The following is a 17030-nucleotide window of genomic DNA, read 5'->3' on the forward strand; positions in this document are numbered from 1 at the left end:
CCTCAAGGTTAATCATAGCCTGTGGCTATCCCCAAGGATAGCCCATGGGTGCCTGATTGGAGTCACAGCCTATGGGTACCTCTGCAGTGCCAGACTGACATCCCCCATTGCAATCACAACTTATGGGCATCCCCAGCGGCAAATCACAGCCCGTGAGCATTCCTGAGTGCAATCACAGCTTAAGAGTGTCCGTAAGACTATAGTGGCAGCCCATGGTGCCCCCAAGCCAGTGCCAACAAGCAGGGTCCCTCAGGCCCCAGGGTGCAGTGACAGGGCATGGGGTGTACTAGGGCAGTGCCAGCCCTGCAATGTCCTCTAGCGCAGGGACAGCTCTGGCTGGGGCAGAGGGAGGTCTCAGGCCCTGGGGGCGGCTGGTGGTGGTGTCCCTGGAGCACAGTAACAGCACACTGCCCGCCATGCAGTCCTCAAGCTCAGGGCCAAGGCATGGCATGTTCTCCGTATTGGTGAGAGGACATAGGGGGTCTGCCCCACGACCAGAAATGCCCCCACTGCAGTGCTCAAGGGTGTCCCTAGCACAGTGTCACCAGGGTGTCCCCAGTACAGTGCCACTGAAGTAGCCCTGGTACCCAGGGCGTCCCTCTCCCACTGCCCCTGGGGTACCCCTAGTGCAATACCCCGGGATGTCCATAGCACAGTGCCAGCGGGGTACCTCTAGTGCTGTGACCAGGGTGTCCCTCTCACATACCCCACGGTGTCACCCAGTGCCACCAGGGTACCCCTAGAGCAGTGCTCTGGGGTGTCCCTAGCACAGTGCCACGAGGTTGTCCCTAGTGCAATACCCCAGGGTCTCTCTAGCCACCAGGGTGTCCCTAACACAGTGGTACCAGGGTACCCCTAGTGCAGTGTCCCAATACAGTGTCATGGGGTATCCCTACTGCAGTGTCCCAGAGTGTCCCTCTCACAGTGCCCAAGGGTGTTTTTCTCCCACTGCCCTCAGGGTACACCTAGTGCAATACCCCAGGGTTCCTCTAGCACAGTGCCACCAGGGTGATACCAATACAGTGCCACCTGGGTACCCCTGGAGCAGTACTCCGGGCTGTCTCTAGCACAGCATCACTGAGGCACCCCTAGTGCAATACCCTGGGGTGTCCCTAACACAGTGCCACCGGGGTGTCCCCAACACAGCGCCACTGGGGTACCCCTCGTGCAATACCTTGCGGTGTCTTTAACACAGTGCCACCGGGGTGTCCCCAAGTGCCACTGGGGTACCCCTACTGCAGTGTCCCAGGGTGACCGACTCACAGTGCCCGAGGGTGTCCTTCTCCCACTGCCCCCAAGATACCCTTAGTTCAGTACCCCAGGATCCCTCTGGCACAGTGCCACCAGGGTGTCCCCAACACAGTGCCACTGGGGTACCCCTAATGCAATACCCTGCGGTGTCTCTAGCACAGTGCCACCGGGGTGTCCCTAATACAGAGTCACTGGGGTACCCCTAATGCAATACCTTGCGGTGTTTCAAGCACAGCGCCACCGGGATGTCCCTAGTACAGAGCCACTGAGGTACCCCTGGTGCAGTGCCCCCGGTGTTCCCCTCCCGGTGCCCCCGAGTGCCGGTGCCCGGGGCTGCCGCCCCCCCCGTTCCGCTCGGTGCGGCGGCCGGTGCAAGCCTGTCCCTAAAAGGTGCTGGCGGGCGGCGGGGGAGGCGCCGGGGCGGCCCCGGCGCGGCCCCTCCCCAGCTCTTAGGCGGCGCGGCGGGCCGGGGGGCGCAGTGCCGGTGCTCCCGCCGTCCCCGGTACTCCCACCGCCGCCCTCGGTGCTGCTCCCTTCGCCGCCCCGCGCCCCGCCGCCGCCTCGCCGCCACCATGGAGGCCATCAAGAAGAAGATGCAGATGCTGAAACTGGACAAGGAGAACGCCATCGACCGTGCCGAGCAGGCGGAGGCAGACAAGAAGCAGGCGGAGGACCGCTGCAAGCAGGTGGGTGTCCCACAGACCCCCCCGGCACTGCCCGGCGACCACAGCCTACAGAGACTTGAGCCTCGGGGACTCTGTCCTGCTAGGTGTCCAGCCCTGTGGACCCTGTCCTGTTGGGTGTCCAGCCCTTCGGACGCTGCCCCACTGGGTGTCCAGCACTGGGGACCCTGTCCCATTTGGTGTCCAGCCTGAGGACCCTATCCCGTTGGGTGTCCAGCCCTTTGGACACTGCCCCACTGGGTGTCCAGCCTGAGGACCCTGTCCTGCTGGGTGTCCAGCAGTGGGGAGCCCGTTCCATTGAGTTTCCAGTCCTGGGGACCCTGTCCTGCCAGGTGTCCAAGCACTGGGGACCCCTTCCTGCCGGGTGTCCAGCCTGGGGACCCCATCCTGCTGGATATCCAGCTTGGAGACCCTTCCCCTAGGGGTGTCCAGCCCTGAGGATCCTCTTCCAGAGGTTGGTTCAGCCTGAGGACCCTCCACCCTAGGGGTTTCCAACCCTGGGCACCTCCAGATGCTGTGTGTCCCACTTGAGGACCCTGTCCTAGGTGTGCCCAGTCCCGGGGACCTCCTCACTCTGAGTATCCAGCCTGGGGACCTCCGTCCTAGGGGTGTCGTGCCCTGAGGACCTTGCCCTGCTGGGTGGATCCCAGCTCTAGGAATGGCCAGCCCTTGAGACTTTCAAGCCACTGGGTCCCCGTCCCCGAGGACCTTCACCCTGCTGCGTGCCTGTCCCCAGGTACCAGTGCTCCACACTGCTGCCCCTGACTGTTCACTTTGGTCCCTCCACACACACCCAGTACCACCTCCCTATCCCTTTGCCAGGGAGACCTTTGGGGATATCACGGTCCACTCCAACCATATAGAGATAGGGACCTTCTTGCTGCTCACCTCCCTGACCTGTGCCCCCAGATCAGGACCTCTCAAGTGCCCTACACGGGGGGGGCCCACCACTCCCTAAACTGCACTGGTCTCAGGGGTGTTGGGGGCTCGGATGGGGATCAAGGACCCCCTCGAGGACGTGTGGACCCCAGTTGACAGAGGGGCAGTGTCATGCTCCCGCTGTGTCCCCAGGAGGAGGGTGGCTGTTCCTCCCCAGGCTGGTGGGCATCCCCACAGCCCCTGACCCCCAGCTCTGTCCCTTCCCCAGCTGGAGGAGGAGCAGCAGGGCCTGCAGAAGAAGCTGAAGGGCACAGAGGATGAGGTGGAGAAGTACTCCGAGGCTGTCAAGGAGGCCCAGGAGAAGCTGGAGCAGGCGGAGAAGAAAGCTACAGATGTATGTATACGCGCCGGCAACTCTGCCGTGCATGGGCACTGGACCTCGGGGGGGTGAAGGAAGAGGGGGGCCTTATATGGAAAGTGTCCATGAGGAAGACTGTCAGGATCCCATTCCTGCGATGCTGACACTGAACCAGGCTGAGATGCAGGGACCGATGGATCCAGCTTGGGCTGTGGGGCCAGGCCAGCTGCAGTGGGCAATGCTGGGGTCTCTGGTCCTGCCTAGCTCCCCAGAGCTAATGGGGATGAGTGTCCTGAGCTGCGTCACTGATTCCCAAGCACTCAGCTCCACAGGGAAATCTCCGTGGCACTTGCTAAACTGTGGCAGGAAAGTGAAAAAGAGTAGAGAAGTGGAAAACGCTTTTGCCCATGGCCTGCTGCTGAGGGCTGCAAGAAAGGATGCTCAGGGGGTGTGTGTGGGGACTCAGTCCTTTTGGGGTCCAATGTGCCACCTTGTACCCTGGGAAGGGCAAGGCCAGGAAGAGTTTTATTTAGTGCTATGACTGATATTTCTCCTGGGAAATGGATCCCGCTAGGGAGATGTTAGGAAGGTGTTGAAATTGGCTTGTGCTCGGCCAAGATGAAGGGTGGAACAGCTGTGTGCAGCTCAGAAACGGGGTATAACGACCTGAGGTGCCACACAGGGTATTTGACACCCTATAAATATATCCTCCTTTTGATACCCAGTCCTTCTTTGATGAAAACCAACCCTAGAAACAGGAGGAGAAGCTAAAGGGGAGCCGGCTGGAGGACGGCCAGCAGGGCACAGCCAGGCTTTTTAGGATTGAGAACAAAAAATCCAATCCCAGCTGGTTTAATGGAGCTAAATGGGGGAGATGCGTCAAATCTCTGAGGTGGATGCCAAGGACAGGGGTGAACAGACAAGGACGAGCACTGGCAACACAAGTCTCGGGGGGGGGGGGCAAGCCTCTGAGAGCATTGGTGGAGCTCCCCAGCCTTGTTTTCCTGACCCTATGGACCTGCCCCAGTTTAATTAGATACTAAACTAAGTAGTTAAAACACCGAATATCCTCTGAAGGGCCCATTGGTCCTGGCATGAGGCAGGCATGTCAAGCTGGGCAGGGTGGCTGCTATGCGTAGTGGGGTTTACACTGGTCCGACTGGATCTGTGCTGGTGTAGGACAGGACAAATGCTGTATTGGGGTCTGGCTGAGCACGGATCTGACATCCCCAGTGTGATGCTCAGAGGAAAGGGCACTGGGCACTGGGCAGACGTCAGCCATGGGGTGCAGAGGGTTTGCTGCTGGCAGTGCTGTGCAATGCCATCCTGGACATGCAGGGTGGCTTGTCTCACTCTCGATCCACAGCAGCTCGGCAAGTCTGACAGCTTCAGCATGGGGAATCCCATCCCAGCAGATACAGTGGGTGGATGTGGGACACCGGCCCCTGCAGGGAAAGGCTGGAGGGGGACACGCAGTGAAGGGCAGGCTGGGACCCCATCACCGCACAGCCACCCCGGGTCCGTGCCAGAGCACATGCTGCCCCATCTGCAGGGTTCTGGGAGTCCCCAGGTCCCTGCGCCAGGGACCTGAATGTGCTGACAGTGCTAAGGGCTGGTGTCACCTCCTGCGGCAAGGCACGGCCAGCTCCTGGCTCTGGTGGAGGAAGCCCAGGGTGGACCCCAAGCACACCTCCCCGGGGACCCCTATGCTCTCCCTGGCTGCCGGGACAGCGCATGCCTGTGGGCACAGGTAGTCCCCATCCCATGGTCAGATTGGGGCCCATCACAGTGATCCAGGGAGGATCCTGCTCCCAGCAAAAAAGTCAAAAGCTCATAGAATCCCAGAATTGTTTGTGTTGGAAGGGACCTTCAAAGCTCATCCAGTTCCAACCCCGTGCTGCGGGCAAGGACACCTTCCACTAGAACAAGCCGCTCAGAGTTCCATCCAGCCCAGCCTTGAACACTGTCAAATGCCTAAAAAGAATCCATCTCGCCCTGCTCCGCGCTGCCCTGCCCCTGGCTCTGGATGGCAGTGCACATAGCCCTGGGGACGCCTCTCGACCCCTCAGCGCACTCACAGAGGGGTCAGATGGTGGCACAGGCAGGAGAGAGCCTGTCCCCTGGTCGGCAGCATCATGGTGCTGGCATCCCCATGGCCCCAGCACCTCTTGTGCCCAGCTGGGACAGCCCGTGGTGCCTCGGGCAGGATGCAGGCAGGAGCTGCAGGGCACGGTGCAGGGCCAGGGCAGCTCCTTCCAGCCCCCTGCATCCGCATCCAATGGCCCATCCCCTCCAGCCCAGCAGGACCCAAGGAAACTCCACTGCCTCTTCCCAGGCCATGATCCCGAAAAGCTTCACCCAAGTTCCCGCCCCGGTTGCTCTCCCAGGCCGCGACTTTGCTCTTATTTGGCGATTCCCCGAGCCAGTGGGAGGGAACGGGGCTCTGCTGGGAAATGACTGCATCCCTGGGTGGGGCCAGAGCAGGAGGCACCCAGCCTGGCTGCCTTGGGAATAGGGGAGCAGCCCCCCAACCTGCTTCCCAACCTGCTTGCAGCCAGCACACCCCTGCCCCACTGCTGCCAAGGACCCCCAATTCTTTGACCCTGTGCTGGCTTGGCAGCACTCTTGGCACCCAGGCATTGGACTGGGAGTGGGGCAGGATAGGCTGGGATGGAGGCCAAGGCTAAGGCCATGTACTCCCATGGGACCCACAGCACCGCCTCTTGGCAGGGTGATGTGGGGCTGCAGGGTGATGTGGCCAGGTCCCCCCCGGACCCTTGGCCCTGAAGCCAAGGGAAGCCAGAGGGGTCAGATGGGGAATTGATGTCTGTAGATGCAGGTACGAAGTGCAGCTGGGGCTGCCCAGGAGCTGTCAATACTCCTTAAGGAAGGATTGAGTGTTACCAGCACCGGCTTCTCCTGATGGATCAAGGCATGTGCTCCGGCCAGGATGCAGAGCCAGGAGCTGGGGGACTTGCCTCCCCCATAGGGCAGAGCCCCGAGGGCAGCTGGAGGGTGCAGGGAGCTCCATGGGCCCCATGGGTTTCTGTGGGGCTCACCTAGGACCTCACTTGGAGGAGCATCAGGATAACCACTGGGGACGTGGCTGTGCCCCACACGGCTCTGGCCCAGGTACCTTGGGAGTATGCCCAGGAGCCAGCTCTCCCCCATTTACCCCTATTACCTATTATGGCCCCTAGGGGAAGAAGTCTGTGACGTCCCCCAGCTCTGCAGCAGAAGGTGTGGGGGCAGCACTTGGGAGCACCCATGGGTACACTGTCCTGTGCCGATGGGGGCTCACAAGGGCCAGGCTGTGGCATTCCCAGATTCCCTGGGCTTCCTTCTTTCCCAGAGAAATAGACTCCCTGGGCTCCTCTGCATCGCTCTGAAGGATTTCAGTGGGACTGCACACCCCTGCCGGGGGCCACCATGCTCCATGCCCAGGGAGGGGACTATGTGCCCTGCCATGGAAGAAAGAGGGCTCTGACCCATACCGGGGGGGGGGAACAGTCTGTGCCCTGCCAGGGGGATCGCTGTGTCCCACATCGGGGGAGGCAGTATGTGCCCTGCCTGGGGGGACCATGTGCCGTACCAACGGAGATGGTGCATCTGCAGGGGAGGGGGGCACCATGCCGCTGCTCAGGATGGGGGACATCGTGCCCTGCCCAGAGCCCACCTCACATCATGCCTTGTTCGGATAGGGACCTGCCTGGGGGTGATGCGTCCTTTCCCATGTGGACACCCTAAGTCCTATTTAAGCCTGTTGGGGGGCTGTGCATCCCTCCCGATGTGGCACCGTGCATGCTGCCCGCGGGGGTCTGCGTGCGCTGCTCGGGCCGGCCGGTGGCAGCAGCAACAGCAGGAGGAGGAGGAGGAGCAGGAAGGGATGGAGGCAGGGCGGGCGGCGGGAGCGGCCGCTGCCTGAGCGCTTCCTGCCCGAGCCGGGCGGATCCCACAAAGGGCTGGTCGGCGCGGCCTCCCCGCCGGCAGCCCCCCGCCATGGCCGGCATCAGCTCCATCGACGCCGTCAAGAAGAAGATCCAGAGCCTGCAGCAGGTGGCCGATGAGGCGGAGGAGCGCGCCGAGCACCTGCAGCGGGAGGCCGATGCCGAGCGGCAGGCCCGGGAGCGGGTAAGGGCCGCCCGGGGAGCAGGCGGCGGGGGGACGGCGGGGCTGCTCCCACCCGGGATGCCCCAGCGGCACCGGGCCCGCCGCACGCATCCATCCCCGCGGGCACGGCCACCCCTTAACCCCTTCAACCCGTCCTGGTACCCGGGGTGGTGCCCCCGCTGCGGAGCGCCGGGAGGTGCCCGGGAAGCCGCTGGTCGCTGCACCCTGGGGCAGGGGAGTTTGGACAGCGCCGGGCTGCCTCCTGAGCTGCTTCCTCCGTGGGTCTTGAAGGGGATGCTCGGGGCTCCTCAGGGCTGCCCTGGCTGGCGGGGCTCAGGGGAGCAGTCGGCTCTGCCGCGGCTCTGCCGTGGCTCTGGTTGGGGTCGGGCAGATCCTGGGAAAGGCTCCCCTCCCGCGGCGTGCACAGCTACAGATCCCATACCCAGGCTCTTGTCGGGCTTCCTGCGGGTTCTGTGGTCTGGGTGGCAGCGGTCTCAGAGCCTTCAGCTCCCCTGCGTGTCCCTTCATGGGGAAAAGCCATCCCTTCCCACTGCCACAGGAGGCCAATATTTCCACTGTGGCAATGGGACGGCGTTTCCAAGCTGCAGCTTGTTCCTGGCTTGGGTTTTTTTGTTGTTGAGGCTGGGTTTTTCCATTTTCTTTCTTTTCTTTTCCCTGTGCCCACTCTTTCAACATTCTCATCATATCAGGAGCGACAGAGCTGGGTGCGGTACCCTGGTTGTTGTCACTCGGGCTGTGTGTGGAGGAAATGGCCCTTTCCTGCAGCCACAGATCAGGTTCCCCGGTCACTAGGAGCTGTCAGAGCGCTCATGTTCCCAAGTGTCCATCCGGGCAGCTCTGACCCACTTTGGGGGTGATTCCCTGGGAAAAAGGCTCCCAGTGAGGTGATGCAGATGCCGCAGGCCCAGCATCACCCTGCGCAGACCAGCCCCAGCTTGCTGTTTGGCTGATCGGGATAGGAACGAGCTCATGGTGAGCCAGGATAAACGGTGTTCACGAGGTGGAGGTGGCTGTTGTGCCATCCTCTCCCCACTCCGAGTGCTGGCTGTGCCTGTCCCTACCCTGCTGACTCACCACAGGGGACCACGGGTGTTCTATGGTGCCGCACAGGGCAACAGCCTCTTGCTTCTCTCATGGTCCTGCACTTGGCCAGTGTCCCCTGGGGCATTCCCAGTGCTGGAGCATGAGGCCGCAGGGGGCCAGGCACTGCAGCCAACCGGGCCTGCTCCAGCCCGTGAATAAGCAGGAGACATTATGCCCTGTGCCGGCGCATATCTGACCGTGCCTTGGCGCACAGGGCTGCTCCCGCGCTGAGGTCTCATCACCACCCATCCCTTTACACCCCTGGGGTTCACTTCCCGCAGCCCCCCCAGTGGGGAGCAGGGCCAGGAGCTGCTGAGGCAGCTTTTCCCATTGGTGGCGATGGAGCAGGAGGCCTTTCCCAAATGGAAAGAGCACGAGGCCAGGCATCAAGGGGCTGGCGGGGGGCCAGGGCCACAGCTCCCGGCTGGCCCCAGCTCCCAGCCCTGCGCACAGGGAGCCTGGGAAAGCAGGGGGCCCTGGTCCATTGGGTCCCAGCAGTCACAGCTTGGCTGGGCATCAGCCTGCTGCGGGTGACTGGTTGCGTTGTCCCTAGTGCCCTTCCATACATGAGCTGGGGGGGCTGCGCTTGGCTTGAGGCTACCCTGCGTTGCAGGGCTGGGGGTTCCCGCAGGGGACGCTCCCGGCTCACTCTGCTGTCTCCGTAAACAGGAAATCCACAAGCAGCTCCCATCTCCTTTTCGGGAGCGGAGCCGCACGGGGCATTCCTCCTCCTTTACTCACTGCTCTGCAAACCCCAAATACCATCCCCGTTACGGCACGGCTGTTACAGGCCACCCTACCCCATCCAATGCGGCTCGTCCCTCTCCAGGGCGGGAGCCGGAGGTGTGAGGACACAGTGGAGGGGCTGCACGTGCCAGGATGGGGTTGCATGGCTGGGAGGAGCCAGAGTCAAAAAGGGCTCTAGGGATAGAGAAAACCCTGTTTTCCTTATGGAAAAGCAAGGGGATGGATGTGTGTTTGGGCATCCCATTCCGGTGAGCACTGGCTTGTTGCACAGTGTCAGGGATGTTACGGTTAGCAAATGTGGATGTAAACACTGAAAACGCTTCTTGAAATACGTATATATGTGGTCTGTGTATATATATGTGCATATATATATATTTTCATATACATATCTATGAGACAATGGGTTGACCAAGGGGTTTCTGCTCCCCAGGCCGAGGCTGAAGTGGCTTCTCTGAACCGCCGTATCCAGCTGGTGGAGGAGGAGCTGGACCGAGCCCAGGAGCGCCTGGCCACCGCCCTGCAGAAGCTGGAGGAGGCTGAGAAGGCGGCTGATGAGAGCGAGAGGTGTGATCAGAAGGGACAGTCGGGGTGGCAGCTAATCATCACTGATTACAGGCAGCCCTCTTGGTTTCACTGTGGGGTCCTTCTGAAGTGACCTCATGGGGTTTGAGCTGGTTTTGTTGCAGATCCCAAAGGGATAGGGCAAAGCCGCAGTGCAATGAAGTTCCCCAGATAGGAGCATTCTTTAAAAGGCTTTGAAATTTCAAGGCACCCGCAAAATCCCGGACAATTTCATTAATTATCAGGTTGTAACCAAAGCCAGGGGGTGCTTGGAGCTTGTTTTCTGGCTCAGAGCAGCCTCCTATGCTCAAGTGCTGAACAGCAGCCCAGGAAGGGACATCTGTGCCCAGGAACTACGAGAGTGAACCAGCCTTGTTCATAAAACCACTGCTGTAAAGTCTGTTGCCCCATCCTCATGGCAGGTTTCCCAGGCAGGAGCCATGCAGGCAAGGGCACTCAGGTTGAGTGGGAGTGCCCGGACATGCCACGGCATTCCTGACAGTTACGTGAGCTCTTCCCTCCGTTGGCAAAGACCAGTTTGAGCAACAGGATCCGAGTGAGGGGATAGGGGTCTGCAGGAATCCCTGCCGTGAGCGTTCATGGGGGTTTGGTGACCACTCTGCTTGTGAGCATCACCCACGAATGAGAAAAGGCTCTTTGGCACAGGATGTGTTCCAGCATTACCTAAAGGTTGTGGCTGGCTCATCCTAGGCTGCACACATTTCCCCCCACAAATGGTGGGTTCAGGACCTGCCTGGTTGAGAGGCACCATAGCCGCATCTCGTCACTCTGGAACATGGCCCTGGGGGCAGCTCCACTGCTGTTATTGTGTGCAAGAGCATCCTTGGGGCACCACTGGTGTGACCCAACTGTGTGGTAGGGTTATCCCATGTGTGATGTCCCGTGTCTCTGAAGCTGGAGGATGGAGTTCGAATGCAGTGGGCAGGCAGAAGGAGCAGCAGTAACCCACAGCAATAACATCTTCTGGCTTGGGCTTTCCACAGAGGCATGAAGGTCATCGAAAACAGGGCCATGAAAGATGAGGAGAAGATGGAGCTCCAGGAAATGCAGCTGAAGGAGGCAAAACACATAGCTGAGGAGGCTGACCGCAAATACGAGGAGGTGCGTGTCCCCTTCCCCCGGTCCTGACCCCTGGTGCGCCTCCTTGCTGCCCTGTGTCCCCAGCAAATATGGAACCAATGCATGCCTCTTGCTCCATTGACAGGTTGCCCGCAAGCTGGTCGTCCTTGAGGGAGAGCTGGAGCGTTCAGAGGAGAGGGCAGAGGTGGCAGAGAGGTGAGCAGGGCTCCAGGTGGGCAATGCAAGGGGGTCCCATACAGCTCTTGCCCCAGATCCCTGGCAGCTATAGGGGTGTCTCTGTTGGGATGGGGATATCCCTCTCTGGAGTGGCAAGGGTGGTTCCTGGGCTCGCAGGCTGGGGGCAGAGGGATGCTGATGTGGTGGCAGCACATCCTTGACCCTGTTCTCTGCTGGGTGCCCCTCTTCCACCCCAGCCGCGTGAGACAGTTGGAAGAAGAGCTGCGGACCATGGACCAGACTCTCAAATCCCTCATAGCCTCAGAGGAAGAGGTACTGGTGCAGGGGCGCGGGGCGATGTGCAGCAGGCCCCCTCTCTCTGTCTCTGTCCCTCAAACCATGCGAGCCACCTCTGTCCTCTTTGCACCGCTGCCTCCACCACCGACCTCCCCTTGCCTTCCTCTCCAGTGGGCACAGCCTGGGCACACTCCTCCATCCCTCCATCCCTGCTCTCCTTGGTGGGGCCAGCAGTGATGCTCAGGGTGTCTGTGCAAGGAGGCACGAGGAACGGATGAAGGGATGCGCCCCAGCAGCTCTTGCTCGCAGCAGCTCTGCTACTCCTCCGCCTGTGCTGAGTTTTCTCCTCTCTCAACTTGTTTTCTCTCTTTTCTTTCCCTCCTTCCCCGCACCCGCTCTTTCTGCTCCCTTCTTCTCTCCTGCCTCCCCATCCCTCTCCCCCTCCTGGTGGCCCCTGCTTGGGATGTAGTAAATGTGGTGACCTAGAGGAGGAGCTGAAAATTGTCACCAACAACTTGAAGTCCCTGGAGGCCCAGGCTGACAAGGTAGGACCTGGTGGGGGCTGCTGGGGCAGGGCAGAGTGTGTGGGGTCTGGGGGTGATGGGGTCTCCTGCTTGGGGTGAAGGATGGGCAGGGGCATCCCCATGGGGCTCACGGGTGCCTCTCTCTGTCTCTGCAGTATTCCTCCAAGGAGGACAAGTACGAGGAGGAAATCAAGTATCTAGGGGAAAAGCTGAAGGAGGTAAGGTGTTACAGCTGAACCCAGGACAAGGGCTGGCACCGTATTGGTGCAGGCATGAACGTGCCATCCTGTGTGGGTTGCATGCAGGTGCCTGGGTCGGGGATGCTTCCCCATCAGCCTGCTCTGATTTAGTGTGTGTGGGTCCATGGGGCCCTTGTCCCTTGCCTTTCCTAGGAGAAGGCTCATGGAGGAGGGTACCTGAGGTGCAGATGGGGCATATTTAGGGTATGGTGCAGCCTGTACCATCCCCATGGTACCTCCTAGCTTACCCTCTCCCCACTGTGTTCTGCAGGCTGAGACCCGTGCCGAGTTTGCAGAGAGGTCTGTGGCGAAGCTGGAGAAAACCATTGATGATCTAGAAGGTAAAATGTCCCCACCAGCCCTGAGTCCCTCTTTTTTGGGGAGCACTGGTCAGGATGTGCCTCTGGTGGGGCTGGGGTGAGGGGATGGGCAAGGGTCCCGTAAGGGGTGAGGCTGGATACCGTGGTGGGAGCGCAGAGCTTCTGGGGTCTGGGCTCTGCCTTTGATGGGGAATAGAGCTGCATCCACTCCACCTATGCCTGCATGCTCCTTGGCCCCCCATTCACAGCCACTCTTTCTCTCTCCACCACCTGCCCCCCACTCTGCTCCACCATCTGCCCCCCGCCTGCCCCCCGCCTGCAGACGAAGTGTATGCGCAGAAGATGAAGTACAAAGCCATCAGCGAGGAGCTGGACAATGCACTTAATGACATGACCTCCCTCTGAGCCCACACTGGGCACCAGCACTGCAGCCCCCTGCCCACCTTCCCCTTCCCCAGCTCAGCCACTTGCCTGCCTGGCCGTCCCACTGCTCTCCCTGCCTGCTCTGTCCTCCTCTGTCCTTCCTAGCCCGTGCCTGTCCATCGGCTCCTTTGGGTCAGCGTGTTCCTGCAATACCCCTTAGTGGGGAGACAGATTTATTCATTGAAAGGGCGCTCAGGCATTGGAACAGGCTGCCCAGCAAAGTGGTGGAATCACCATCCCTGGAAGTGTTCAAAACCCGTGTAGATGAGGCCCTCAGTGATAACTGTTTAGTCTTGGTAGTCCTGCGGCAGTGGTTGGACTTGATGATCTTAAAGGTCTTTTCCAACCTAGCTGATTCTGTGATTCTGTGACAAGATGTAGGTGCTTTGGGGTGTTTGGCAGGGCAGGGGAGCAGCCCTTGAGACCCCCACGCACTGGATGGACAGTGCCCATGTGGTTGCATAGCCCAGTGATGAACTGGGTTGTGCCCAGGAGCCCTCCACTCCAGCAGCTCCCTCCTTGGCTCCCGTGCAGCAGAGGCACCAGGGACCCTGCAATTCTGGGCCTCCTGCCCCCCACATCTCCCCCATCAAAGCTCCCTGGTGCTGCTCGCTGGGCCCAGGGTGAGGAGGACCTGCAGAGGGAAAGGAGCACCTCCACTGCCAAAGCTCAGTCCCTGGGGATAGACGGTTGGGTCTGGCTATACAGGCAGCCTTGTCCCATGCAGGCAGGCAGGCAGCACACAAACCCCCTGCTCCTCCCTTTCTGTCCTTTGCACATCGCTCTTTAGTTTGCATCTCATGACTTTTCTTTTATGTTCTATCCCTGTGGGTTACTGAGTTGGTCTTAATAAAGCGTTTTCTTTCCTTGGATTCTCCTTTGATTTCTTCATTCCGCTCTGTCCCTCATCTGCCTGTCTCACGCGGGTGCTAGCAGCGGAGTGGTAGGAGGTGGTCGCAGCCATGGCATCCCCACCACCCCACGGCTCTCATACGCAGCTTTCCTCATCTCGTGCCACCTTCTCCATGACATTTTAGGCCTGAAATAGCAGGGTTAGACCTGGTTCTGTCCATTCACTGTCCCCACTCCCAGACATTGCCTCCAAGCAGCGATGTCAGCCCTGGCACCTCTCCTGCATCACCTTCCTCAGCGATCCCTAAATGGGTCCGTGGTTCTCCTCCTCCTCCTTCCTCAGCATCCTGCCCAGAACCCAGTTCCCAAACTGATGGAGCTACAGCCCTGTCCCGGGTCTGGCTGCCTGTTCCTGCCAGTCCAGCTCACCCCTGCTGTGGGATTTCCAGCAAGGGCTTTGGGGAATGCTGTCTCTTTTCACTAACTCGCCTTTCTCTTTCTCTTTCCTCTGCTGCGCCGATGTCTCTGTTTTCTCTATAGAGCGTTCCCAGCGGGAGGCTGAGAAAAACCGAGTTCTCACTAACGAGCTGCGGGTCATCCTTACTGAACTTAACAACTGAGCTGCACAGAGCTCCCTGTCCCAGCACCCCTGCCCCGTTTTGGCCAGGCTGGTTCAGGGTTAGGAGCCCCTACCCACTTCCTAGGGCTAGGCAGGGTGTACAGCCTTGTCTTATCCCCGTGGGGGTAACTGCCCTGCTTGGGGAGGGGGGGACAGGGAACCCTTCTGGAGCTGATTGTTTTTCCTTGGGAGAGCAATGAGGGTTTTTGTGATGTCTTGGGATGCCCACGTGGTGATGGCTGTGTCCCAGCCTGGCCCTGCTGAGGAGGGATGCGGTGGTTTGTATCACTGCCTTCCTCCCCTTGTCCCTGGAGTCAGCAGCCAGCCTCTTCCTCCTCACTCTGGTCACTCTAAACTGTGCAGGGAGGGTGCCTTCAGAGTAGGGTCCCTGCAGGATGCTGGGATAGGAGCTGGAACCCACAGTGCCTGGTGCCCCAAACCTGGGGCAGGGCACAGGAAAGAGCCCAGCAGGGAGTGCTGGGAGATGGGGCTGGGTGGGCAGAGCTTTCGTCCCGTCCATGTCTCTAGAGGGAAGGAGGATGCCATTTGGAAGAGAACACCAAGCCTCGTCTGCCTTGTTATCTCTGCTCCTTCTCTCTCTGCTGTCCTTCTGCCTGCCCAGGCTGCTGTCTCCCTCCTTCACAGACCACTCCCGGGTCATGCAGCAGGCACTGGCTCTCCTCTTTTGCTGGCCAAGGGTTTGTGCACATGCCCACAGCCTGCCTCGTGGTGATGCCCTGGGGCAGGATGTGCTGGTGAGTGGTCAAGGAATGGTGCCCACCAACAGCACCTGCGCTGCAAAGGACCCAGCCATGGGCAAGAGGGCACCATGGGAGGATGGAGATGCTGGAGAGTGGGGACCACCTTCAGTGACCAGCCTGGCTGGCCTGGCCACTCTGGCAGGTCCTGGAGCTCATCCCTGCCGATGACGGGGCTGTTCATGTGGGCTCTGCTCCGCAGGGACACCCCGCTCGGCTGGAGGCTGTCGCTGTACTGACACGTCCATCTGTGTGCGTGTGTCTGCGCCTGGTGTGGTGTGCGTGGGTCTGTCTGCCCCTGGGTACACTTGGGTTTGTGTCTGTGTGTGTGGCTGGGTGTCCCTTGTATTCACAGAGAGTCTGGCCAGTGCCAAAGAGGAGAACGTGGGCATCCACCAGGTCCTGGACCAGACCTTGTTGGAGCTGAACAACCTCTGATTTGCCTTGGGGATCCTTCCTATCCCTCCTCCCTACCCCACACGTGCACCCTACTGGCACGCTCAGGATGTCATCAGCTGTACTGCGTCTTGGCCAAATCCTCACATCCATTGAGAAGGGAAGCCCTGCAGCCTTACACAGCTTGGGGGCATCTTGTCTGTGCACAGCCTGACTGGCTCTGTCCTGTTTTCATGTCCAAATAAAAGCAGTTTGACAAGAGTAATGGGCACGTTTAGTCCTTGTGGTCAGGCAGAAGCAGTGGGAGACATGGTGGGGGTCTCCCTACCCACTTTGTGCAAGGAGGCTCTGCAGGGACTTGAGTCTAGGGAGGATATGGCTGGCATAAAGGTATCCTCTGCAGCTATGGAGGGCTAGGAGTGATGACACAGCGGGTTTCGGCTGCATTCGCTTGTCTCCATCACTTCCTTGGGATGCACAGGAAACCTCCACGTCTAAAGCTCAGTCAAATTCACCATCCATTTCAAGCACGCAGTGATTGACGTATGTCACTGGCATGTTCCCTTCCACAGCCAGCATGTTACCTGCCTGGCACCTGGGGAAAACACGTGGTCTTTGACCTCTCCATGGAGTCTGCTTCGTGGTTCATGTTCATCCTCAGACACCATCTAAGGACACACGCAAGCGTGTGACCATGCATGCACACATTAGCTATGAGGGTCTTCTCCAGGTCTGGGGTTATTAGCTGCTTACTCTGTCTACTAGTTGCATTTTCTATTGCCAATGCCTGCCTGAGGGGCAGCTGCACAAACCAGCAAATATTAATGCAACCACTTCCCAAAGCATTCAGGACGTTTCCTCCTGGCTTGCTGCGTTTTCTTTAGCAGAAAGAGAAAAGCATCAGGATGTGTCTCATTGCTGTCACCAAACCGGGCTGGATTTCCTGGGGATGCCCAAAGTCAGGATCTAGTCCTGCTCTCTGCCTCAGGCCCCTCCATGGTGTGTGCTGAGCCCTGTTGTCCCATGCTATGAGGCGGATATCCCTCTAAAAGCACAACCCCATGCTGCCAGGAAACATAATTCATGCTGACCCCTTGCCGAGCTGGGCCATCACCCCAGCGAGTGGCTGGCAGGGATAGCTTTTGTTGTCTGCTTTCCTTTATTGCTGCACCTCTCGGCTCAGGAAAGGAGGGTGCTGAGATTGCATCTCTTTCCTGCCCAGGTGCTGCCGGCCTCCTGCTCTCCCCCTGGACCAGCACCTCTGGTTTCTGGCTCCGAGACCTGCTCCTACAGGGAAAATGGCTCCTGTTGCATGGAATGCTCATTTTCTGGTTGTCCTCACAGGGTGTGAGACCTGCTGTGAGCAAGGGAAGGAGGGAAGGACAGTGCAGGGCTGGAGCTCCTCCTTGGGTCTGCCTTGGTTTTCCATAGCACATCAGCTGAGCCATTGCATTTCTTGCTTAAAGCAGTTTCCAGGCAGGGGCTTGTCTGGCTGTGAAAGGAACACGAGTGTAAGCCACGGGAGCCTGCACTGCACACTGCAAACAAGGCTCCTATCAGGGTGCGCTCCAGAGCACAGGCTCTGGGCACCCTTCGCCTTCCTGCTGGGACAAAGAGTCCTTTCATGCCCAATGGTTTTCCCCATTAGCGGC

General features: G+C 59.7%; 1 protein-coding gene across 4 annotated transcripts; it reads left to right on the forward strand.

Annotated features, from left to right (window-relative positions):
- The first annotated feature begins 1719 nt into the window (after positions 1-1719).
- Positions 1720-15639, forward strand: TPM2 (tropomyosin 2). 4 transcript variants are annotated; one of them, XM_080638769.1, is made up of 9 exons: positions 1720-1937; positions 3082-3207; positions 9563-9696; positions 10698-10815; positions 10919-10989; positions 11208-11283; positions 11927-11989; positions 12282-12351; positions 15338-15639. In XM_080638769.1, exons 1-9 carry the CDS (start codon positions 1824-1826, stop codon positions 15418-15420), a joined length of 855 nt encoding a protein of 284 aa, XP_080494895.1. In that variant the 5' UTR covers positions 1720-1823; the 3' UTR covers positions 15421-15639. The 4 variants fall into 4 exon arrangements, with proteins under 4 accessions (XP_080494895.1, XP_080494897.1, XP_080494896.1 ...); XM_080638771.1 differs by lacking the exon at positions 15338-15639 and adding an exon at positions 12653-15327; XM_080638770.1 differs by lacking the exons at positions 1720-1937; positions 3082-3207 and adding an exon at positions 7129-7302.
- Positions 15640-17030: the final 1391 nt, after the last annotated feature.

This window comes from Psittacula echo (genome assembly GCF_963264785.1).
Source record: "Psittacula echo genome assembly, chromosome: Z".
In the NCBI taxonomy this organism is placed as follows: Eukaryota; Metazoa; Chordata; class Aves; order Psittaciformes; family Psittacidae; genus Psittacula; species Psittacula echo.

Bases quoted from the DNA above. Each gene is read 5' to 3' on its own strand.
- TPM2 (XM_080638769.1), top strand. From the start codon at position 1,824: ATGGAGGCCATCAAGAAGAAGATGCAGATGCTGAAACTGGACAAGGAG. The intron at 10,816-10,918 runs GTGCGTGTCCCC...CTCCATTGACAG, and splicing joins CTGACCGCAAATACGAGGAG to GTTGCCCGCAAGCTGGTCGT. The intron at 10,990-11,207 runs GTGAGCAGGGCT...CTTCCACCCCAG, and splicing joins AGGGCAGAGGTGGCAGAGAG to CCGCGTGAGACAGTTGGAAG.